The 24,407-nt window shown below is 60.7% G+C and overlaps 2 protein-coding genes across 12 annotated transcripts in view; one reads left to right on the top strand and one right to left on the bottom strand.

Moving 5' to 3' along the window:
• The window catches only part of STPG1 (sperm tail PG-rich repeat containing 1), a 50,620-nt gene extending 45,040 nt beyond the window's left edge, over positions 1–5,580 (top strand). For 6 of the 9 annotated variants that reach the window (XM_051856687.2, XM_051856686.2, XM_051856689.2 and 3 more), the window contains one exon: positions 2,555–4,296. In XM_051856687.2, coding sequence (XP_051712647.2) covers positions 2,555–2,924 — 370 coding nt within the window. In that variant the 3' untranslated portion in view covers positions 2,925–4,296. The other 3 variants (XM_008265673.4, XM_070079094.1, XM_070079093.1) reach the window with 1 other exon arrangement.
• Positions 5,581–9,025: 3,445 nt separating this feature from the next.
• GRHL3 (grainyhead like transcription factor 3) overlaps positions 9,026–24,407 on the bottom strand; it is a 30,154-nt gene continuing 14,772 nt past the window's right edge. For 2 of the 3 annotated variants that reach the window (XM_017346465.3, XM_070077009.1), the window contains exons 4-16: positions 23,593–23,938; positions 23,268–23,341; positions 22,663–22,816; positions 22,241–22,352; positions 21,947–22,041; positions 19,980–20,138; positions 19,555–19,633; positions 19,328–19,464; positions 17,624–17,658; positions 16,610–16,698; positions 15,800–15,885; positions 13,640–13,704; positions 9,026–9,963 (exon numbers count right to left, since the gene is read on the bottom strand). In XM_017346465.3, coding sequence (XP_017201954.1) covers positions 9,849–9,963; positions 13,640–13,704; positions 15,800–15,885; positions 16,610–16,698; positions 17,624–17,658; positions 19,328–19,464; positions 19,555–19,633; positions 19,980–20,138; positions 21,947–22,041; positions 22,241–22,352; positions 22,663–22,816; positions 23,268–23,341; positions 23,593–23,938 — 1,546 coding nt within the window. In that variant the 3' untranslated portion in view covers positions 9,026–9,848. The remainder of the gene's footprint in view (positions 9,964–13,639; positions 13,705–15,799; positions 15,886–16,609; positions 16,699–17,623; positions 17,659–19,327; positions 19,465–19,554; positions 19,634–19,979; positions 20,139–21,946; positions 22,042–22,240; positions 22,353–22,662; positions 22,817–23,267; positions 23,342–23,592; positions 23,939–24,407) is intronic. The other variant, XM_070077010.1, reaches the window with a different exon arrangement.

Here is a 24,407-nt window from a genome sequence, read left to right on the forward strand (position 1 = left end):
ACAAATAACACAAATATAGCTCCAGGTAATCACTCTAGCAGTACTGGGTAAAAGGAATTACTTTCTACCATTTTACAGTTGAGGAAACTGAGGCTCGGAAAGGTTAAGAGTCTTTTCTGAGGACACACGGCTGGTGACAGGAGCAGTGGGGCCTGGAGCCCGGCTCCGTCCGCGTGCCCAGGCCGTGCTGCCTTACACGGTCACCAGCAGTGACCTGCCAAGTCCTCGGGGACCTGAAGCTCTGTGTCCCAGCACCGAACAGTCCAGATGCCCCAGAGGGCCCCGCGGGGCTGTCGCCCACTAGACATCGGGCGTTGGGCTGAGTGTGCTGAGTGGGCACACGGGGGACGGGGAGGCCCCTCGTGACCCCTTCTCGCCAGGCTGTCCCTGGTTTGGACTGTAGACACCTCCTGGTCTCAAAGAATCCAGAGGGACTCCTGGGCTTGGGGGGTGGACCCAGGCTGCCGGGGTGACCTCGTGCAGCGGTCAGCCCGTCCAGCTCCAGGAGGTAAGGCTCTGGCAGTGAGGCGCAGGCACGCCCCCATCGGCTGGGCTGCTTTGAAGGGGGAGCCACAAGCCAGGACGAGGAGAAGCCGGCTTCGGTTTACGAGGCGGAGCTGCTGTGTCACACGCGGCCGCCGGTTCTTCCGTGACGAGTGCAGGGGTAGAAAGGAGGCCACGTGCCCCTTCTCCTGTGGGTGCCTTTGTTCCATCTGTAAGCACCCACACCAGCCGTCCGCCAGCCAGGCCACGCACTGTCAAGGCTTCCCCAGCAGGGGAGCTTTGCTGCCTCAGCGTGATGGGCGTGAGGGGTCCTGAAGTCCCCCTGCTCCCGGGCCACCCAGCAGCATGTGGCGCTCAGGGCTTTGACGGAGCACCTGCTGAGTGTCGGGGATGCTGGCTGCGTCCGTCTCCCCTCTTGCTGCCCGTCACGACTCACGCAGGGAGAGTGGCAGCTCTGACGGCTGCTGTTTGCGCTGGTGCCGAGGCCCAGAGAGGTCAGCGAGTGGCACAGGCCTGCGTGACTCTGAACTCAGTCCTCTCCACCACAATGCCTCCCGCAGCTTGCTGGGCCCCAGAGCCCTGAGTTCCAGGGCTGGTGTTCCCACTGGCTCGCTGTGTGGCTTCGGATGGGTTATTTTCCCTCTCTGTCTTTAGCAAAATAAGGAGGCTGGCTAAGACGTTCCTGGGTCCCATCTGGCTCTCGGGATTAAGAAGGTGTTGGCCCAAGGCAGCAGGTCCTGCTGGTCGGGAGCCACGAGTCCCTGCTCTGCCTGGCCAGGCCGGCTCCGGGCACTGGGGACCTTCTCGGCCCTTTGGGGAGAGGCCTGTGAAGGAGCGAAGGGGCTTCCGGGTGAGGCAGCAGCAGGCGCAGTGGGGAGTGTGGCACCCACCGCCCCACCACCCCAGGGTTCCCTGGGAACCGAGTGGAGGCTTCACTCAAGTCTGAGGCAAGGCCGTGCCGGAAGGGACCTCAGAGGTCATCTTGTCCAACTCTCTCAGCTTACAGATGGGGTAACTGAGGCCCAGAATGATTGAATGAGTGACAGAGCTAGGACTTGAGTAGATTCTACTTAGCTTTCATTCTCTCTCTCTCTCTTTGAAGATTTATTTTATTTGAAAAGCAGTTACACAAAGGCAGAGAGGGAGAGAGACAGAGACAGAGAGGTCTTCCATCCATTGGTTCATGCCCCAAATGGCTGCAACAGCCGGAGCTGAGCCAATCCTAAGCCAGGAGTCAGGAGCTTCTTCCAGGTCTCCCATGTGGGTGCAGGGGCCCAAGCACTTGGGCCATCTTCTACTGCCTTCCCAGGCCATAGCAGAGAGCTTGATCAGAAGTGGAGCAGCTGGGACTAGAACCGGCACCCATATGGGATGCTGGCACTGCAGGCGGTGGCTTTATCCGCTATGCCACAGTGCCAGCAGCCGTCATTCACTCTCTCAACAGTGGAGGGAAAAGAGAGACTCCCTTTCCTGAGGAGGTGGAAGGCAGAGCTGTCAACGTCACATCGAGAGCAGTGAGCACAGACGGAGCTCTCGCGACTTCCAGCCCACGCGATCGGGCTTCTGCCGCCTGCCTTGCCAGGGGTTCTGGATGGTCAGTGCTGGCACAGCCTCTGTGCTCCAGCTGATATGGGATGCGGGCATCCCAAGCCTTCATTCTTTTGCAGAGCTGCAGTCAGTCACGGCCAATCGATCAGAATAAGCACATAGATCAGTGCTGCCTACCGTTCCTGATCAGCTCATTGCCAGCATCTAGCGATGCGTCCTGAATTCTGTGTGCCAGGCCCGGGCCCAAGCCCCGCATTGTAGGTGGCCGTCTTACGTAACCCTGACCATAAGCCTGCAAGGCGGTTCTTAGAATGTCGCTGTGCCGGCGAGGCCGTCAGGCCCAGGAGAGTGTGGGCGCTGCCCGGGTCTCCTGGGGCGAGGCAGGCTCCTCTGGCAGGCCGGTTGGTGCTTGGCCGGCTCTCAGCGGCCGTGGCTCTGTCCACAAGCTGGCACCGCCCCGGTAGTGCTCCGGTCACATCTTTCTGCTTTGTCTTTTCTGAAGGAGAAACCCCATCCTGAACTTCTCTGCTCCGCCTCAGCCGCTGCCCCCGAAGCCGCCTCTGCCGGGCCCTGGTCAGTACGAGATCGTGGACTACGCCGGGCCCCCCAAGTATTTCATCTCCAGCGCGTCCTTCGTGTCCAACACCAGCCGGTGGACAATGGCGCCGGCCCAGGCGGGCCTGCCCGGCCCAGGTCAGAGGCTCATTCTCGTTGCCTGTAAACACCAAATCCTGCGGACTTGTTTGTCATTCCTGGGCCACCAAATACCACTGCTTTATAGGCTGTTTGCCAAAGAGGTTGCAGGGGTGAGAGGAGAGGTAGAGCAGTTGTCAGCTGACGCTTGCAGAGGAGGAAGACATTTTGTTTTCTAAGGTGAAAGGGCTCTTAGCGATGGTCCAGACGGGGGACTTGGAACCAAGGGCCACGAAAGTCCCAGGGGCCAGAGACGGCCCGAGGTGGACCCACACCTCTGAAATCGCCCTCAGGTGTGGAGCGGCAGACGTTACTTTCTGGGGACAGAGGTCAGATTGTCAGAAACGTTCTTATCCTTCAAAATACGTAAACCACTAGTAGCCTAGTAGACTAGCAGTCTAGTCGGGCCAAGCTGCCTCCCAGCCAGGGAAGGCACAGACCTGCAGTGCGTTCGCGGCAGGGTGCTGCGCCCAGGGCTGTGTCCCCTGGGTGCCTTGCTTGTTGTGAAATGAACCAGGGGCCGCCTAGCGAGGCAGCTCCTTTAGGCCATCTGGGCTCCTTCCTCTGCCTTTTACAGATGAGCCTAGGTGGCACCTGTTACATTCAGGTGCTCCTTGTCGCTCCCAACAGGGCCCCTCAGCTGTTACGACTCCCCGGCCATGGCCAGAGCTGGTGGCCTTGGGCACGGAGGGCGTGTGTGCTGCGTCTGGCTCAGGCTGGGGCCTGGGGCTCCCACTTCACCAGCCCCAGCCTGGCAGGGAAGAAGGTGAGGTGGGAGAGTGGTGACGCTCACGGCTTTGGGTTTGCAGATATAGGGGTGAGCAGACCTGCAAGACTGCTGAGGTGTGCCCCGCCCAGGGGAATTCCACGTGGCCCTGCAAACATCAGATGCTCCCTGCCAGTGGCGAGCTCCGGGAGGCCTGGGGACAAGCAGGGATCTGGGTCTGACCTTGGTTGGCTCTGTTCTCCAGGAGCTTTGTCTGAGCAAGAGGCACCTGACACAGGACAGGCCAATTCCTGCTGCGACGGGGGCTTCCCGAGGGACCCCCAGAACACGCATGTGCAGCATCTGCCTGCGTCACCGCCAGCGGTTGCAGAGGCTCCTGGACTGCTCGGGCTCCCGGGCAGCTTCCCAAGGGCACTGACAGAGAGGCTGGACCCTCGCTAACCAAGCCAGTGTCAGGCAGAGAGAGAGAAAGAGAGAGAGAGAGGGAGTTTCTGGTGACCTTGGGCCGTGGTTCCAAGCTCTGGCTGCTCATCTCCTGGAGGAACATGTTTGCAGCTGTCACGGCTTTCCAGTTTTCTGGAAATTTCCAAGCCAAGTCCAAAGCCAACACCTTGCTTCTTTAAGGAGATTCTTAGTGTTTTTTCTCGTGTCACAGAAAGTGATTTTCCACTTGTTGCTGTTAAAGGTCAGGAAGGGGCCCCCCTGCCAGTCAGCAGGCTGCCACCTTGGGCTGGAGCCCCCTCCCTCTGTCTGCGTGGGAGACACAGAGGTCGACGCCCAGGAGGCCAGCCTTGTCCCTCTGACCCCGCCTCTCTCTCCCTCTCTTCACAGCCACCTACAGGCCAGAAGTCCCAGGAAAACAGTCCTTCCTCTACAACGAGGACAACAAGTGGATCCCGGCCCTGTAGTGACACTGCCCACGAGCCCAGGGAGGACCCCGGCCACAGCCCAGCCGCCCAGCTCCCCAGGGCACTCATCTGGAGAGACTTTGTGGCCGCTGGGCTGCCCCAGACCTGAGTGACAACGGGGCTGCTGCCTTCACCCTGGTCTTGCGTGGCCTCCCGTGGATCACACATACACACACACACACACACACACACATGCACCCCAACTCCAGTGACTGCCGAGCAGAAATGAGGAGTGGCCAGAGCCCCCTGCTGCTCCCCCAGCCTGTACCTGCCCAGGCTGGCTTCTGGCCCAACTTCCCCTCCACAGGCTTCAGGGCCTTCTGAACGCACACTGCAAGGAGGAGAACCAGCCCCCGCCAGGGGCAGACCGCACGCCTCCAAGCTTGGTGCTCGGGCTCTGGGCCCCCGAGGAGAGAATGTTCCAGCATAGTGGACAGCGCAGGCTGCGGCCCAGCTTGGTCCCATCCTCCTGGCCTTGACCTCCAGGCCCTCCTTTGAGTACTAGGAGTCAGCAAGGCCCAGAGGCCCCTGTGAGAGTCACAGAGGTGTTGCCAGGGAACCCGGCCCCCACCTAGGCCTTCAGACCTCACCGGCAGGTGAGACACAGAAGCGGTCACACGGTCACTTTTACTCTTTGCCTGTTCCTGGAGAGTCCGCCACAGCTGTTTCTTGGCTCTGCATTCGACGGCAGGGGAAGACAGGACCCAGCTGGAGCCAGAGCCCCTGACGCGGTGGTTCCCAGGGGCAGGGAGGCCAGCTGTACCCCATGCCTGCAGGCTCTCATGTCCCCAGTGCTGCCCCTGCCTGGGCCTCCGCCCCTCCCTGATCTCTGCTCCAACCTCACAGGAGGACTTACTGACCGGCCGGACACGTGGGCAAAGGGTCTCCCTGACCAGGCAGATCCCCCCTGGGCCAAAGGAAGGGGTCCCCAAAGAGTGGAGACAAAACATAACCAACCAGAGTCACCAGCTTCTCAGATGTGGGTGTGGCCTCTCGCTGTGGGTGGAGCCTCCTGTGCACCCTCCCTGCCTCTCCCCTGCCCCTCACAACCCCCTGCCTCTCCTGTGCTCCCTGAATGCTGTATCCTGGGCCTTCCGAACTGGCTGCCGACGGCCCCTCCCCCTGGGGAGGCGGGTGAGGAAGAGGGGGTAGAAGGATGGAATAACATCCAATTAAACGGAATTCTTGCTTTTCACAAAAGCTGGCCTCTTTGTGAACTTGAGGTTCGGGCAAGGGCCCCATGGCTTTGGAATGAGTCGGGGGAGCGCTGTGGAGCCCTGCAGGTGAGGCAGGGACACCACGCGTCTGTCTGCTCCAAGGGAGGAGCTGGGCCAATGCAGGGGCGCAGAGGCCGTTGCCGTCGAACAAACGGGCATCGGTACCACCCCAGCCAGCTTTTTGCCGCACCTGCAGGTTTTTGGGTAGAGTCTGGAAAGTCTTGATTTGAGATGTTGGTGACTGTGTTTCACTGAGGATTTGTGTTGGCCTAAAGCGCAGATGGGGCGCGTCTGGCCCAGAGGCCGCCCGAGTGAGGCCTGCTCCAGGCCAAGGCAACTGCAGGCAGGACTGGAAATCAAGACATCTGTGGCAGGCTAATGGTTAAGGCGATCATTTTGTGTGGCCCCAGTGATGTTATGAATATCCGGGTGGCCCCTGGCCAGAAAACAATGTTCCCCACCCGTGGGCCCAAGGATGCTTCTGTGGGACAGCCATTGTCTGCCTTGGGACTGGCCATTCCGGAAGATCAGTCCAAGCTTGACCTTGAAGCTGTATCTTTGTTGGACCCCAGACTCTTGACAAAGGGTCGAGATCCCGAGGGCTCAGTTTTTAGGCCCCTCTGACCTTGGCTCCCCTTTGTGACCTTAGCAGGCCCCAAAGGACTCTGGGACCACCTGGGGCAGAGGCTGACGGAAATGCTTAGGGACAGGCCCCCTGCCATCAGCCATCAGCCGGCTCCACCCACAGCAGGAGCCCCTTGTGGGAGGGGTCAGGAGATGGAGGATGGGGGGCCGGAGAAAGGCAGGGCTGCCCTTGGCCAGTCAGAATCCATTCTGTAGCCACAGCACCTGGGCTGGAGGCCTCAAGCTCTGGTGGTCAGACTTGATCCTGCCCAGCTGCTCCTGAGACATGGGAGGCTTCGCATGGCCCCGCCAAGCCCCGGAGTTGTCAGTGCCGCCTGGACGTTGGGATCGCCGGGAGCATGCCCAGGCCCCAGCCCTCAAAGTTCTGATTTCATTGGTCCAAGGCAGGCTCTGGGCATCAGTGTCTTTGTTAAAATTCTCAGTGTAATAATCATGTATCTTGCTGGGGTTAGGACACTTATTGGTCGATCAAACATTTTCCAATTTTTCACCCTTGTGCAAAATGGCTGGGAGATCTGACATTGCAGACTCGGTGGGTGCTGCTGGCCTAGGGACCACACACCGCGTAGCAGGATCCAGATGCACCACAGTGGGAAGCCATCCCATGGTCCTGAGCTTGTTTGCTTTCTTTCCCTCCCTCTCTGCCTTGTGGGGAGCCCCTCCCGCTGTCCTCACCAGCTCTAAGGTACTGGTCAAAAACTACCCGCGGGCAGGTGCCACTCTCTCCACGACTTGTCAGCAGCTGCCTTGTGAAGGTTGACCAGCTGTCTGGAAAGGGCCTGCCTTTGGAGCTCTTCCCCCAAGGAAGAGCAAGGCTGAGGTTCCTGGGTTTGCAGGGCTCTCGTGGAGTCCAGGTGGCCTTCCTATGCAGGCCGGACGGTCTCTTTCCACAGTGCCCTGGTGGCTGCGCTGGAGGCTGTGCGGGTGGGTGGAGGTGGGGAGCCACGGACCCCCGTCCTGAGCTCTGGGTGGGTTCTGCACTGTGCATCCAGCCCAGCAGGCCCTGAGACACTCCTGGGGCTCCACGGCCTGCATAACCGCGGCCTCTACAGAGCAGAGGTTCTCAGCCGTGACTGCACAAACACTTAGGGAACTTTTTCTTTTTTTAAAGATTTATTTATTTTACTTGAAAGTCACAGTTACATGGAGAGAGGAGAGGCAGAGAGAGAGAGAGAGAGAGGTCTTTCATCGACTGGTACACTCCCCAGATGGCCACAATGGCTGGAGCGGTGCCAATCCAAAGCCAGGAGCCGGGAGCTTCTTCCAGGTCTACCATGTGGGTGCAGGGGCCTGCTTTCCCAGGCCATGGCAGAGAGCCGCCGGGACTTGAACTGGCACCCATATGGGATGCTGGCACTGCAGGCGGCGACTTTACCTGCTGCGCCACAGCGCCAGGCCCCCACCCAGGGAACTTTAAAAAGCACTGATGTCTGGGCCCCGCCCACATGTGCAGGTTTAGTCTGGGTGGGGGTCTGGGCAGTGGGGAGCAGGGCTGGGAAGAAAGCTGTCCCAGTGAGGCCACTCTGCTATCCAGGAGGAGAGGCACCAACCTCTGGCTTCCTGGCTGGCCCTGGGGGAAGCTGGGCAGGAACCATGGTGCAGACGCCTGGTGTGGTGCTGCTCTTCTGTGCTCCTGAGTCATTTAACCTTGACCCCCACTTTGCCCTGGCATCTGGGGTGATGTCACATCAGCGGGGAGGCCAGGCTGGGCAGAGCAACCCCAGGTGCTCCACAGAGTCCCTCCAGCTGTGCAAGGCATACTGGGAGCCCCAGGCAAGACGAAACATCAGTGAACCTGAAAACACAGAGACTTTGTTCACTGTGGGGGTGTCTTTGTGCCTTAATTTGAAAAGCACATTGCATTGAACAAGTCCCTTGATTGCTGAGCTCCTTGGGAACCTCTTCACTTTTGCGCCTGACCCCCACCCCTGCCCAAGTCTAGGCGGGGGCTCAGGAACAAGTCATCCATAGCTTTCACACTTTTTTGCAAAGTTGTCTTCGACAACTGTCTGCCAAGAAGCCCACTGTGCGCGTGGAGAAGAGCTGCACTGCGTGAGTGACAGGTGCACGTGGGGCTGCCCAGCACCACCCCCATCGCTGGGGCCTTTGAGACCCACCAGGGAGCGAACACTGAGGCCCTGAATATGACAGAAGCGGCCAGTGCAGACCTCGTTCTGTGTGTCATAGCCAGAAACGCAGGGCTAGAGGTAGCATCGTTCTGCTGAGCAGGGAGGGGGAGAGGAGGAGTTGAGGAGGAGGGGATGGGGGAAAGCCCCTCACTTGTGATTTATTATCAGGGTAAAGGCAGGCCTTGGTCTGCAGCATTTCTCAGTATCTGTGGTGGTGGTGGTGGTGGGCCCCAGGGTGCCACTGACCACACAGCTGGGAAGAGAGGTACACGGTTGCCTTTGTGAGCCAGCCCCAGGGACAGTGACTTAGCCTAGAGTGTATAGCAGAGTCAGCTGGAGACTCAGGCCTCATGACTCAGCCAGGGGTGCAGTCCCCTGGGCCCAGCTGTTAGGTCCCTGTCAAGGCCATGCTGCGCTGTCCCCAGTGCTTCACTTCCAGAGTCAATGACCCCTGGGTCATCACAGTCAGCCTTGTGGGACCCCAGGACCAAGACCTGGACATCAGATTCTACCCTCCTGGATGTGCACATCTGCTTCACCTGTGCCAGACTTAGTGCTACACTTCAAGTCTGAGGTGGACCACGAAGAGGAGAGAGGCCTCCTCTGCCTTAGCTCTCGCTTCCTGGACGACTCCCAGAAGGAACCAGCACAGCGTTCGTAGTAATACATAGGTAGATTTTATTACTAAATACCATGTGAGTATACAAAATACATAATGAGTAACAGCTAAAAAAAATAGTCCAAGAAATGTGTAATACACATTTTTTGAAATGATAAAAATGTATCCATGAAAAATATAAAATGTTACGTATATATACAATATATATTTATATATATATAACATAAATGAAAATTGTAAATAAGAAATGTGTACAACAGTGAGTGGGGAGGGCAGTAAATCTACACAGTGGTCCCCTTGGTTCCAATCAGCTCTATTATGTACATCTTGCATTGAGAAAGTCAGTAAGAAAGAGACTGTTTCCAGAGTGTCTTTTAAAGTCATGTGCACTGAAAATCAAGAGTTTTCAAGTTAACCGGCCCAAGGGTAGGACATCCTTGGTCTGAAGTTGACAGGAAGATCCGGAGTAGGGGCTGTGCCCGAATGGAGCCAGCTGGCGTTACGCTGTAGCGGTGAGGGTGGGCACCCATGGACTGCTGCAGCAAAGCATTTTGGGAGGAGGAGTCTGCAGGGCGGGCGCTGACCGAGATGGCGCCACCTCAGGTGGGCAGGTGCAGGCAGGATGTTCAGGGAGCGGATTCAAGCACGCACTGGGGGGTCGGACCGGAACACCGCCAAGGTCCCTTCCTGGCCTTGACATCTGTGATTGGAGACTCGAGGGCCTCTTCCCTCGGGGAGGGCATTCAAGTAACAGCACTGAGGCACGTGCAGAGGTTGTGTGTGGTGAGGGGCGGTTTCCCAGCAGGCTCCTGGCCGGGAGCCTGCACCCCGGGGCCCAAGGGGTCAGCAGCTCGGGCCTCACAGCTCCTTGAGGATGATCTGGATCTTGCCGTCCAGCTCCCCCATGTCCAGGAGGAAGGCGACGTGGTTGCTGTAATGCTGGATGATGTTGTTGTCCATGTTGACCAAGATTCTGGAAGACAGGAGCAGACGCGGTTGGAATACGGCAGTGCCCTTCCCCCGCTTACAGACCCTCTGCGTGACAAGGACGAGGGGGTGCCTGCTTCCCCACGGGCACCTCACAAACTCTCCCCGCCAGGCAGCACCCAGAGGCGCCCCGACAGGGTCCTGGGTGTCACAGCGGCTGGGGCACAGCCAGGCACCAGGCAGAGGCGGGAGAGATGCAGCGCTCCCGGAGTCACAGGGCACACGAGTCACACACAGAGCTCAAGTCCGGGAGGTGTGGTGGTTTGGGTTCAGCTGCAGGCTACCATGTGTCACTTGGGTGTGTCTTTCTGAGCCAGAGGCAGGTGTCACACCAGCCCCCTCCCAAGTCCATCTCCAGGAAGCTGAGATCTCACGGCGGGGGTCATACGACAGACTCAAGGGGCTGGGATCCCTGTCTCCTCCCACTCTCTGGGCAAGGACTTGGGCCAACGGAGGAGAGTCCCAACCTCCTGCAAGGTGTCAAAGCCATAGCCTCGGTCAAAGGGCACCTCTCTAGAAGCTGCCTCCCCGAGGAAGGACCCGCCAAGACGGGAGCTGAGTGGGTCACATCAGCCTTCTGGCTCCTACCCTGGAGTTGGGCCTGTGTGCCCAACCCATCCACCACCCCCTCATGCATCCCTGACCAGCCACCTGCCCACCCGGCCTTCGCCCATTCACTCCCCTGGCATCTGCTGAGGCCTTTCCCTGGGCAGGGAGGGCCTTGCTCCAGAACCGAGGGCAGTGCGGCCAGGAGTGAGAACGAGATCCCGCCCCCCAGCTTAGAGTCCGTAGGGACGTGGGCATTGAAGCCTCAGAACTGTGCTCCAGCCCATGGATGGGGAGGCCAAGATTCAGAGGGGCAGAGTCGTTTGCCCAAGGTCACAGTAGATGGCAGAGCTGAGATTCGATCCCAGTCCTTGGCCGCTTTCGGATAAATTGATTGTTTTGGAAGGAAGCAGCACACAAAGCCTTATAAACACAGGTCAGGGAGAGGCAGAGGGAAGGCGGGGGGGGGGGGGGTGCAGAGGAGGGGAAGCTGAGATAAGGGTGGTCTGTCGTGAGTGGGCAGGGGTGTGGGCAGGGGCGGGACTGCTGTGAGTGGGCAAGGGTGCAGGCAGAGGTCTGCTTTCAGGGACACCCCACGGGGTTGGGGGCAGTGGAGACTGCCGCGAGCCCGAATCCCTGGCCTGTGTCTGTCCAAGCGGCTGCTGCTTCCAGGAGGAAGCTCCAGGCCGGGGCTCCTGGGGCCTGCGTGCTGGCTGCCAGTGTGTGATTGCAGGGTCCCCTTTGCTGGGGTGCTGCATTTCACAGAGAGCTCTGTCCGGGTTCGGCAACAGACCAGGCTTGGGGGAGGGGGCACCTTGGCAACATCGGGGTTGTTTCACTCCCCGTTTCCTCCAGGGGCATTTCCTGGGAGCTCCGAGGTGCCAGGCAGCATGGAAGCGCCCTGCGTGCAGGGACTTGTGAGCCGGCTCCCTCCCACGCCCGCTAGGGCCTCCAGCGGGCTCTCATGCTGCACCTGTGCAGAGAGGATCCCCAGCTGGGCCTGCCCCGCCCGCCCCACCCCCTCGGAGGTCAATGACAGCTGGGCCCTGGGAGGCAGGGGCTTGCCAGGAAGCGCTGTCACCCACTGCATGCGGGCCTCTTGTCACTTCCCAGCTCAGCTGTCTTCTGCCCTGGGCCACCTTAAACCCCTGGCCCGCTGCCAGCGAAAACAATGTATTTGTTAATCTTTGCAGCACTCACTGGTGCTTGCAAAGCTGATTCTATCTACTTTGTCCACAGCACTTTCGGAGGGGGGAGGGGGTTGGGAAAGTAAACCAGGCCACTGCTCAGAATTTCCCCGTTCCCACAGGAGGACCCCAAGGCAGGCAGAGGGTGCACCTGGCCTCCCCGTCCTGAGAGGCTTTGGGGGAAATATTCTCATCCAGGCATTGCTGTCGGTCCTAAGCTTGAGATCTGCGTGGCGGGGAGGGGTGTGTGTGTTGGGGGGGGGCAGGCAGCAATGCCTCTGCAGGGCCGCTGAGTGACGCCCTGGGCTGTGTCCGAGGACCAAGCAGGGAACAAGGTAAAGTGGTGCTCACTCAGGCTTCGGCTGGCCCCGGGATTCCTTCTGCCGGTTACTAACTCATGACCTTGTACATGACTCCTGTGGAGCTCAAGGGCAGGGAGTGCTGCCTTCACGCTGCTGCTGTCACTGGGAGCAGCGACTTAAACAGCTGCTGGGGACTCGCCAGTGGGGCTGGAGGCACCCGCGTGCCTTCCCCCAAGCCCACGAAGGCTTGTGCTGCCCTCCTGCCATCCGCTAGCCTTCCCAGGGAAGCCGGCCCACGTGGGGCTGGAGCGGGGGTGAGGAGCGGGGCTTGTCCAGGCAGAGCCGAGCCTGCCCTGGGCCACCAAGTGGATTGTGCTCCAGAGAGTGGACAGGACCCAGTCTGAAACCGAAACTTGGAGGGGAAAACATATAAGAGAAACCGTAGCCACTGAGCCAACCCACGCCAATTGGATCCCCTCCCAGAGACAGCGGGGACACCTCCTGCCGCCCACCTTCCCCTTCAGGCTGCATGGGAACCGCAGAGCAGAGAGGGAGCCCCTGAGCCAAATCCTGCCTTTTCAAAGTCTGCTAAAAAGCAAAACCCACAGACGACAGCCAAGGGCAATGCACATAAGCACCTTCGGGGGGCTGCTCCAAGAGCAGTTGAGTGACACTGTCCCCAGCGTCCTCTCTGCTGTGGGCAGAGAGGCTGGGGGTCTTCCCCAGGGCCGTGGTCCTGGATCCTCTGCAGGGAGTGACAGTGACAACTCCTCTCTGCCTGGGGCCCTCATGCCAGCCTGCTGAAGTGACCTGGCCAAGGAGGGCTGCAGGGGCCCCGCTCACTGGCACTGGCCAGGGGACCGTGGCCTGGGAGGACAGTCACATGTGATCTGCCCCCCTCAGCCCAGGGGGTCTCCTGGGCAGACGGCAAAGGGCACCCATGGGAGGTAGCCAGGTCCTGCCGGCCCTGGAGCACACAGTTCTACTCTTTTTCTTGGTCCAGCCTGAAGGGAGGAGGAGCTCGTGGGGCAGCCCCCCCCCCCCCCCCCCCCCGGCAACGCTGGGCTCCCAATCTCACCGCCCTTCAGCCCCATCAGCAGCCACGCCCTTCCGGCCCCGGCTCAGCCGTGACTGTGATCAGCTTTTCTGGGCCTTTCTGATCCTAGGCCTTTTCTCTGCTGCTCCTGCCCCAACCCCCACCCCCGCAACATTCACCTCTGAGCCTCAGTTTCCCCATCTATAAAAGCGGGTAATGGTGTTGACCTCTTAGTGTGGCCACGAGGGTTCGCTGGGATACTCCTAGTATCTGACACACAGTAGGGTGTCAGGTGCATGGCAGCCACTGTAGTTGCTGATATCATGATCAAATGCTTTGGCTGTCCTGTGGCCCTGGGGCTTGGGCTGGGTCTTCTGGAGTGACCCACGACCCCTGCTGCCTCTCTCCTGGTCCCACCCTTCCCAGCCGTGGTCCCTGTCTGGCCCCTGTGGCTGAGAGGTGACCAGTGGCTTGGCCAGATTAGGGGTTCTGCGCGCCGATGCCTCGTCACCCCAGCCTCCCTAAGAGGGCCACGTGGAACCGTCCTCAGCACCGAGCAGCCAGTGGGCGGGGGCTGAGCTGGGCACTTACCCTCGCTTGCATTTCTTGTAGACTTTGTAAATGTTCTCTTCGGGGAACCCATACTTCTCAGAGATCTGGAAGAGAGGAGCAGGGGCGTCACCGCTGCATTTACATCCGCGGTTTATCTCCTGCCTGTCAAAGTGAGAGACCAGGGGGCTTCAAAGAGATCGCGCAAAATTCACTCCATTTTCCCATGAACGTTTTGAAGCCTCCTTGAGCATCCACACTGTGGGAAATACCTTTAGGGGCCGTGACATCGTCAGGAGCATCCAGCATCTCCCGGACTCTCCCTGAGCCCCAGGGCCACCACTCACCTGCAGGTGGCCTTGGGCAGATGACTGGCAGAGGGGGTGATGCTGCCTCCCTCCTGGCTCCTGCACGCACGCACCCGGAGCTCGGTGAGCGGCCGCTGTCGGCCACTGGGACGCCCCTTGCCCTGCCGGGTTGGGGGAGGGGTGGTCCAAATGCTCCCCGCTTCTAGACGGGATTGTTAACCATGTGATGGGTGCATCTGCTGGCTCAGGCAGGATAAGCCGTGCGCCCACAGTAGGACCCAGGTTAGCTGATGCCCTCACATCCCGAAGTGTTGGGGCTTATTCTGCAGACGAGGGAACCGCAGCGCCAAACCTGCCATGTGACCTGCGTGTGCTCACACAGCCGGGATCGGCCTGCCTCTCCCCAGAGCTCAGAGGATGGCGTGGTCTGGGCTCCAGGTCCGCCACCCGGAGTTACAGAACTCTGAACAGGTCACCTTACTTCTCGGTTACCTCGCTTCTAACAATGGGCACAGTACTGGGCTGTGCACACAGGGCACTGCAAACCAGGTAAAGGCCTCAGCCGAGGCCCGTGCCCTGGTCAGGGCTGGGAAAACGTGACGCTGGCCAGGACTGGCTGCCCTGAAGCTGCGGTGAAGCCGGGGCTGTGGTCCCAGGAGATTGCCCTCTCTGGGCATTTTCCAGAGAGGATCAGGTTCAGGCCCTCAGTTGCCTTAACAGTGAGCCCTCCAGCCACAAAAGTCCATAGATATTTGGCTTAATGGCAAAGTGGCTGGAAGCTTCCAGGAAGATCTCACGTGAGCTGAAGGAGGGACGGAAGGACTCCGACGATCACCTGAACAAACCGAACGAAGACAGCCTGGGCTGCCCCCTAAAGGAAGTGAGCTCTCCGTCCCTGAGAGTATTCAAGCCAAGAGCAGTGGTGGAGGGTTCAAGCCCCAGATAGGAAGCTGACCCCTAAAGCCCAAAGATCCTGCATCTGTCTGCAAGTAACATGAGTGGGCTCTCTGGGCTCTCGTGGGCGCTCGTGGGCCCGGCTCCCCGAGGCGGACACAGAGCAGAGCTGATGGTAAGTGAAGAAGACGGCACAGGAGGGGGCCAGGAGCCCGGGCTGCACTCCCAGCTCTCACGCTGAGCCCGGTCACCCGGCCTCCGGGGAGGTGGGGAGCTCTGCGCCACACCTGCTGTTTGGGCTGCTCAGGGCACGTGATGAGGCAGCAAGCCGGGCACCCAGTGGGCCTTCCCTGAAAGGTGGCTAAGGCAGCCGCGTGGCTCCTGTCCCCTCCCCCAGCCTGAGATCTTGGAACCATCTGGCTCTTCTGGGTGGTCCGCCCTTGTGGTACTGCTGGCCCCCGCGGGGCCGAGTATGCTCACTCCACAGCAGGCCTGCGAGCTGGCTGTGGGATTTGTTCAGGGCTGGGCTGCCTGTCCTACTCTCCGGCGGTTTAGGGGCTGGGGGAGGTCTCTCTGCTCAGACCCGCCTTCAGCCACCTCAGCCCACACCCCCAGCCAACCGCAAATAGGAGGGAGGCCCCCTGGGAAGGGAAAAGAGTGTCCCTGGGCCTAGCCCTTTGGGTTTCATTCCCATTAAAACAGAAACAGGTCTGCAAAGCCAACAAAAGTCCTGCCTGTCAGACAGCAGCCATCAGATTAGGGAGGATTTATGGTGTGTGTGCCGCCCAGGGTGGAGCTGGGGTTCTGGCCGGGAGATAACATCACGGAGGCACAGCCCCCCAGCAGGACCGACAGCCACCACCCCCAGATGGGGTGGGACACGTAGGCCTCCTGAGAGCACCTTCCCCCCGCCCCTTCCTGCGGGAAGCCAAGAGCTGCGTGGGAAAGAGCAGGGGCCAGGGCCCAAGTCGGGGTCTGGCAGGGCGGGCAGGGGTCTTACCGCGTTCCTCAGCCCCTTCAGGTCTGGGGTCTTCAACATGAGGGCGTCAAACACCTCCTCGGTCTCTCTCCGGACGTAGAGCAGAACTGAAGACAAAGAGGAGGCTTTTAGTGGTCCTGGGAGTCTCGAGAAATGTGACTTTCATGGAGGATTCATTTCTGCAGAGCTGGGAAGCCCACGCCCCTGCTGAGACTGCCCTGGGTTTGGTGGGTTTGAATCCCTGCTCTGCTGCCCATCAGCCGGGTGACCGTGGAGAGCAGCGTCACCCAGCCCCACTGTGTTTGCGCCACTCTGTCGCCGAGCTATGGGGGAGCTAGTGACAACCCCAGGCAGCACCAGCACAGTGCAAAGCTCAGACCACGGAAGCCATGAGCTTGTGACCTTAGCCACTGGCTGGTTTCTTTCTGATTGTCAGAGACCGTCCCCAGAGGTTTAGGCTTGTCCCGTGCAGTCCCAGGAAGTGGTGGATTCAGAGTGTCAGAGCCAGAAAGCCAGACCTCAGAGCCCCCTCCCCGCTCCCACTGCCACTAGAGAGAGCATGAGGGCCTTGCTGTGTGCAGGGAGATGGCTGCCTGCACCTGCTGTCCCTGGATGGCCCCATCCGACAGGGCCAAAGCTGGCTGAAGCCCTCCAGCCCTGGGGCAGTTCCTGTAGGCACCGCAGGCGCTCTCACACCAGGGCTAGGCCCAAACCTGCCCTCCCCCTCGGCCAGTCCTGCCCCCTGGGCCAGCACCAGGGCTTCAGCCTTTGGGAAAAGCACCAGGCGAGGGCTGGGCCGGGCGCTGGGAGCACACGGGGACGCGCGGCTACCTCTCTGGAGGTCATCTTCCTTGGCCTGCTTGGAGGGCAGGGGCTCAAAGTCCTCAGGAAAAGGCGAGCAGGGGCGTTTCAGAGGCAACCTGTGGGGACAGCGAGGGGCAGCACGTGAGGACCCTGCTGGGCCTCCGGGGGCCCTGGAGTAGGGATGGCCACATGTGCACGGGCACAGAGCAGCAGTGGCGAGACCACGGCCCACGTAGTTCGGTCTGGTGTTGGACTGCCTGGGCTCAAATCCCAGCCCTGCCTCACACTGGCTGTGTGGCCAGGGTGAGCTCTCCAGGCTCAAGTGACCCCATCTGTAAAGTGGGGCTGATGACAGAGTCGCAACAGGCAGATGTCCCAAAGTGTCGTGAGGCTAAGGAGATCACGCACACTGCTCTCACACTGTGTGTGGCACACAGAAGGGCCTCAACAAAGGCTGCCTCGTCACCAGTGCCGGTGCTCTGTCTTGAAAGAATCAGGTCGGTGGGCAGAGGAAGCACAGTGGGTTTGGAGTCAGGCAGATGCCTTCTGGTCCTGCCCCTGCTACTTAGGAGCCGTGCCGCTGTGGACAAGGCATTGCATCTCAGCCTCTGACAGACGTGGAGTAGTGAGGGGCTGCTGAGGGCACGCAGGCTGTGGCTGACCCAGAGAAGGACCCAGAGCCACGGGGCACCGGCCCCTCCTGCTGGGGGCAAGGGAGGGGCCTGGGTGGGCCTAGGTCCCCCAGCACAGCTTGGCTCCTGCTCCCCGATTCTGCACGCCCGTCTCCCAGGCGCTTGCTGTCTCTTTTTACAAGCAGGTGTCTCGCCAGAGATTCGCCAACTTTCCACATAAAACAAACCCATAAAAACCCAGGCAGCTTTGGGGGGCGGGGGGGGGGGAGCATGCATGGAGCTTGGGGGCGGGGGACAGCGTCTCCTGGCTTCTTCCTCTGGCCCCAAGCCCTGATTTGGGGGTAGCAGAGGGGAAGGTGGGCAGGGGTAGGGTGAGCAACACAGGGGGCCTGGCTGTTTCTCTCCCTACCTGTTAGAGCCACTGTGTCCTGCCGAGGGGACCGCCTGCAACAGAGAGAGAGAGAGAACATGTCCATGGCAGCAGGATGATGAGAGGGGCCCACAGAGGCTGCAGGCTTCAGGGAGGAACCTACTTTGCGGGGCAGGGGGAGGAAGCTGTTTCAAGGCCTTTCTAGCTCAGCTGAGTCCCCTAAGGGAGCTGGGATCCTGGGTTGAAAGGAATCATCCAGCCCAAGCTGATGAGTCAAGGACTCAACAAACACGCAGGACGCACAGGAGACACGGGCAGTGCAGGGTCCCTGGCCCGACAGCTGGGCACCGCCCCTGTCCTGTGCTGGCGGGGGACGGGCTGTCCTTTAGAGCACTGGCCTTCCGAGTGTTGTGTGGGGCGCAGTCATCGCCCAGTCCTGGGAGGCAGGCGGGCAGGTGGCGAGTGAACACCCCTCGGGGGCTTTCAGGTGCAGGGACTGGTCCTGCCCTCTTCCGCCCAGTGCAGCTGTCAGCCCGGCCACAGTTGCCCTGATCCTAATCCACCTCTTGTCCTAAATCAGTACACTGGACACATCTTGGACCTAGGCCGATCTCTCCCACCAAGCCGGTAGTGAGCGGGGCCGTCAGGGGAAGGACACAGGGATCCTGTGTGCCACAGAGGCATATGGGGCTCAAGCTGCAGGGTCCCGCCTCTGCCGCTGGCTCAGGTGACCCTGTCCGCCCCGAAAGGGCCGGCCTCAGAGGAGTGAGATGACAGCCCAGGGCTCAGCTGGCCAGCTGTGGCCTAGCAGGTGCTCAGCGACCCCCTGTCCACCTTGAGAGGCACAGGAAGGGCGGGCGTTGTGGCACAATGGGTTATGCTACTGCCCGGGACACCTGCATCCCACCTCAGTGCACGGGTTCAAGACCTGCTGCTCTGCTTCCAGCCCCTGCTATTGCTCCTGGGAAGGCAGCAGGTGATGGCGCAAGTACTTGGGGCCCTGCCCCCAGGAGGGAGACCTGGATAGAGCTCCTGGCTCCTGGCTTCGCCCCAGCCCAGCCCTGGCTGCTGTGGCCATTCGGGGAGTGAACCAGCAGGTGGAAAATCTCTCTCTCTCTCTCTCTCTCTCTCTCTCTCTCTCTCTCCTTCTCATATCTTTTCTCTTTGTTGCTCTGCCTTTTAAATAAATATTTAGATAGAAAGAGGGAACAATGGCAGTGAGGGCCGGGGACGCTGAAGCCAGGTGCTGGGTCAGAATCTTGGCTCTGCTGCATCCTAACTGTGCGATCTTGAGACATCCCCTGAGCTCTGCACTTCCACCGCAGCCCACGGCTCCAGCCAGGGCTGCAGGAGGGTTCAGGAAAGTGCCCAGAAGGGCCTAGGGCCGCAGGTGTGGCCGCGACAGGCATTGCCCCCCAGCTTCCATGCAGCTGCCCTTGAACTGGGGCTCAGGTGTCAGAAGCCTCGGTGCCTGCCCCGGGCACGAGTGGCTCAACAGTTACTGGTCCATTCCCTCATCCACATTCCTTCCCGTGAGGGAACGGCTCTGGAAGTCACGTGATCATGGGTAGGGTGTTTTTTTTTTTTTTTTTTAATCCCCTGGGATTCATCAAGGTGTTTTGATTCTGATTCTTAGAACAGCTCCCAAACGCCTAACATGCGCTCTGCTGCTGAGTAGGGGACTGTCCCCTCCGGCCTGTGCCCTCTCGGAGCCCCTGGCCCGGCCCTGCCCAGGGCCCTCACCCCTCCGGGGCGTTGCAAGCTGGAGAAGTGCACGTTGGGGATGAACAGCACCGGCGGGGTCTCCAGGTCAGCCTCAGGCCGCAGGTAGGTGGTCTCGTTGCCCCTGAAGCCGGACAGCAGGCAGCCCTTGATACCTGCTGGGGAGAGGCAGCCATGAGCCCCGGGGCTCCTCCATCAGGCCCCCAGCTGCCCCCCAAGCCCCACCAGGCCCTCTGACCCCCACTGACCACTGTTGCTGGAGTCGGGGCATTTGACCTTCCTCCGGAACTGCTTTCGCTCGTCATCTCGCATCTTCCTTTCAGCTCCCTGCGGGGACAGGGAAGGGATCGTCCTGGGCCTCGAGGGCTGCAGGCTACGCTCACCACTGCCACTTTGCACCTGCGATCTGGGCCAGGCTTCTAGGCCTGCTTTTTCCCAGAGCAAAACCAAGGAATGGGAAGGCAGCAGCCCAGGCTATGGTCAGCACAAGCAGAGAGAGAGAGAGAGAGAGAGAGAGAGAGAGAGAGAGAGATCTTTAGGAAGAGACAAGAGACACAGAAACACACAGAGACAGAGAAACGGAGAGGGCAGGAAACAGAGACGGCACACCCAGCGTGGCTGGGAGGACGCGCGAGCCAGCGCCTGGCCCTTCTCCCCGCCGGGGCCCAGCCACCTTGTCACAGAAGATCTTGATCTGGCAGACGGCGCGGTGCACCAGGCGTTCGGAGCCCGGGCCGCAGTCGTAGGTGTCGATCTGCAGGTTCAAGGGGACGCCCTTGACCCCCTTCTGCGAGGAGAAGTCTGTGCTCAGGCAGTTGACACCAATAAACACCTGGGGACAGGGCGGGGAGAGGGGAGCAGGTGGGTGGGCTGCCCAGGTCGCTGGCCCTGTCTACTGAGCCGATCCTTCTGTACACCTGGTGGGCACCCGTAAGCCTCCCAGGCAAACAGCTCGGCCTCCTTTAACAGATGGGGAAACTGAGGCTCAGGATGGCGGGGGGGGGGGTGGTAACAGGCAGTGTGGGGTGGAACTGGGGTTCGCACACAGACTCAAAGTCCAGGCTCCAGCTCACAGGAGACTTCCAGGGCAGCCCAGTGGCTCTGGGCCCTGGGAGGGATGCTAAGGTCCCTCGAGATATCAAATCCATGCATCATTTTTCTGCAACTCAGAGCTCGGAGGTGGAGAGGAGTCAAGTTCCCCTTCCCGCAGCTCAGGAAGACCAGTTCCCTGCTGGCCCAGGGGAACCCAGGCTGGGACCCAGCTCCCTCCGCCCCTGATTGCCAGTCACCATGGACCCTCCCACGAGGGGGCTCTGTTGGCTGCAGAGGAGGGCACCCCCTACCCTGCCCCCAGTCACCCCCAGTTCCCAGGGAAAGAGGCCCAGCAGGCTGCCAGTGATGGAGCCTGGATGTGGGACCGCTGAGACCTGGGTGGGGGCGGGGCTCTGCTGTGTGGCTTTGGACGGCTCCTGAAACCCCCCCGAGCCTCAATTTCCTTCTCTGCAAAATGGGGTTAACGGAGCCCATTTCGCATGGCGTGGCTGCCAGGGTGTGTCCAGTGCTGAGTGTGCCTGGCGCGTGGCAGTTGCTTGATTAGTTGTGACTGCAGAGAGGGGGATGGCCGGAAGTCCTACCCCCATGCCCTTCTGATGGTAGTGGGGGTCAGCCTTGGCGGGGCAAGCCCCAACAGGGTCACCAGATGACCTGCCACCCCCCACATGGGGCTCAGGGCCAGACCCCACCCCAGGCTGCCTCTTGTTCTTTGTGGTTTTTCCCTTGGGAATGGTGGTGGGGGTGGGGATGGGGTGTCCAGACAGACGCCCTTCCTCCCGGGCTGCGGGGAGCAGACCCCCACCCAGCGCGTGCTGGTCATACCTCCCCCTCTGCCAGCTCAGCACTAATGCAGCACCCCCGCCTTGCACCTGAGACAGACCCCGCCTGGGGGCTTTAAGAGGCTGTGAGAAAATCCCCACCGAAACCCCCTCTCCCTTCCCACGAAACTCTCCCCACCTCCCTCTGGGGACCGGGCCACTCCTCCCCCAGCCCTGGCAGCTGTTTGGAGAGTGCTAACCCCTGGCCTCTGTGCCTCGAGGCAGGGAGGGAGGCAGGGCTGTCTTAGGCATTTGTTCTCTGGGGCCAGCTGGGGTGGGTGAGAGGGGCCCGGTCCCAGAGGAGAGGAACAGGCTCAAGGTCGCTCAGCCCCAACTCCCACACCACTGCCCTTCCCACCATGCCAGCTTCCAATCAGAAAACAGCGAGGCCAGGAGCAGACACAAGGTCCCGGCTGGGCTTAGGCACGGAGGCAGGATGAGCCTTAACCACCAGCACAACAGAACCCCAGGGCTCATCTCTCAGGCCGCTCCGGTGAGTCCAGCCCCGGTCTGGTCCCTGGCCAATGGGTGACCTCCCGGAACCCTCGCCAGCCTCACCTGATGCTGGGCGCCACGACTACACTCCTATTTGACGGCCTAGAAGACCGAGGCTCAAAGGGGCTAAGGCACTGGTCAAAGTCCCAGGTGGAGACACAGCCCACCGGGATCCACCCCGCTGTCAGTGCCCCCCTCAGAGTACAGGCCATGATCTGGAGGTGGGCAAACCTTCTCCCAGGTGGAGACCCCCTCGCGTCCCCCCGGCACTGACCTTGGCCTCCTCGTACACGTTCCACACGAATGACAGCGCATTATAGGCCACCTCCTCGATGTGCTGCACCGTGTTGCAGTTTTCTTTGCAGTCAGCTGAAAGCACCGGAGACGGGGGGAGTCAGCGGGGAGGGGTTCAGTGTCAGTGTCAGGGGCAGGGGCCGGCATCCCCGTCCCCCCGCCCCCCAGGAGCTCAGAGAGGACAGCTCCAGCCCGGGCGCAGATCCCCAACCTGGAGCCGGAGGCCTCTGGGCTTGGGAGGGAGCGAGGGCCGAGGGCAGGGACGGGCGCTCACCCACGTCGATGACCCGCTGCTTGGCAGTGGGCTGCCGGGAATGCCAGTGCTTCCAGAACCGCAGCTGCTCCACTGGCACCTTCTCGTTGTCAAAGACGACCATCACCACGCTCTGCAAGCACGGGTCACTGTCACCCCGCCTCAGGGGGCCAGGCAGTCCCCATTCCTTCCCTGCCCTTCGCCTCAGTTTTCCCCACCCCATCTCAAACAGCCCCTCCCTGGGGTTGCTCGTGGGTCCAATCAGCAGGTGTCTTGCCTGCTCCTGCCTTCCTACAATGCCCCAGGAGATGCCTTCCCACAATGCCCCAGGAGATGCCTTCCCACAATGCCCCAGGGTCATGCCTTCCCACAATGCCTCTGGAGATGCCTACCCACAAGACCCCAGGGCCATGCCTTCCCACAATGCCCCAGAGCCAACGCACCTTGACTTTGTTGGAAGACAAGGCCAGGCCTTTGCCGCCAGCCGGGGTGCGCAGGGTGACCGGGTAGAACTGGCCCTTGTTGAGGTAGGCCATGGGTGACTCGCCTGACTTGATGTGGATGGCTTTGGGGGAGCCCAGGGTGTACTCGAAGTCACTGTGGGGAGGCGGGAGGGAATGATGGGGCAGGGAGCCTGGGCATCTGCCATGGCCCTGCCGTGTGGCCGGGTGAGCTGCCCGACTTCCTTGGGGCTGGGTGAGCCGCCCGACTTCCCAGGGCCCAGTGCCCCATGCTGGGGGTTCTGTTAATGGCTTTGCTGAGCCACAGTCTTGTGGGCAAGGAGGGTCCAGTGAAAAGTGGACACCGCTGTGGGGTGACAAAGCCATGGCAGAGACTGAGGGCCTGGAACAGGAAGCCGGGCTCTGAGCGCCATCACGGCCGGGTGAGCAATCTCTGCTTTACCTTCATTCGTGGGTTGTGCTGCCACGCTCTGTAGACAGCACAACTGTGTGTGTGTGTGTGTGTGTGTGCACGCGCATGGGGGGTGCTCTGTCTGCAGACCCCTGCCCGCTGCCAGCTGACCAAGAGCCCAGAGGAGCCAAGTTACCTCTTGAGGCCAGGATAGTCCTCGGGACATGACGGTTCCGGGGATGTTTTCAGGATATCTGGGAAGAGCAGTGACTGCAGAGAAACACAATCCCCAAGGAGTAAGTGACCACAATTCAGGCCACAGAGGCCTCAGCCCAGGGCTGTGCATACAGGTGTGTAGGTTGGGCAGTACACAATTCAGGCAACTGTACATGGCAACCCTGACCCAGCCCTAGCACTCTCTACCAGATTCCAAAGCTCTGACTTTCTCACTAGCTTCTATACTTCTGGACATGCATGTATCTATCTGGGGACGCCGGGAGGGGTATAAGACGGGGTCTCACCTCCTGCGGGTCATCCTTGAAGGTGCTATCCGGCTGCCAGCGCTGCGTGGGTGGCACCCCGTGAATGCTCTCAAACAAGGAGCTGAGGGAGCCGTTATCATACATGTCGCTGGTGGGCAGCAGGTAGCTGTCCACAGAGCCCGCCTCCAGCTTGCTGGGGCCCGGGGGCAGGGGCGCGGCCTTGCCTGGGCTGGGCACAGCCCCCTCCAGGCTCATCAGGTTATTTTTCTTGAGCAGATCCTGGTGCTCCGGGGTCCCGGACACGTTCTCTGTCAGGAACTTCATGAGGTGGGTGGGGCTCTCGAGGGGCGCGAGGTCCGTCTCATACTCCATGCCGTGGTAGTACCTGGGGGCAGAGGGGAGGCGCTGAGCTAGCACTGGGCTGGGGGGTGACCGTCACGCCACCACGCTGACCTGCCCTGAGCCAACCTAACGGTCAGGCCCCCACCCCCACAGCGGCCGGCCAACGTGTCCAGGGACGCCCAGGAGGAGGGTGGCAGGAGGGACACTGAGGCAGAGAGGGCCAAGCCCCTGCCTGCAGCCCCGGCATCCAAGCCAGGGTGCCCGGCAGCACCCCGGCTGCTCCACTTCCCATCCAGCTCCCTGCTAATGCACCTGGGAAAGCAGCAGAGGATGCCCAGGGACGTGGATCCCTGCCCCCCTCATGGGAGATCTGGATGGAGTTCCAGGCTCCTGGTTTTGGCCTGGCCCAGCCCTGGCTGTCGTGGTCATTTGGCGAGTGAGCTAGTGGCTGGGAGATCTCTTGCTCTCTGTCTGTCTGTCTGTCTCTCCCTCTCTCTCTCTGCCTTTCAAAC

This window comes from Oryctolagus cuniculus, chromosome 7 (genome assembly GCF_964237555.1).
Source record: "Oryctolagus cuniculus chromosome 7, mOryCun1.1, whole genome shotgun sequence".
NCBI classification, from domain to species: domain Eukaryota; kingdom Metazoa; phylum Chordata; class Mammalia; order Lagomorpha; family Leporidae; genus Oryctolagus; species Oryctolagus cuniculus.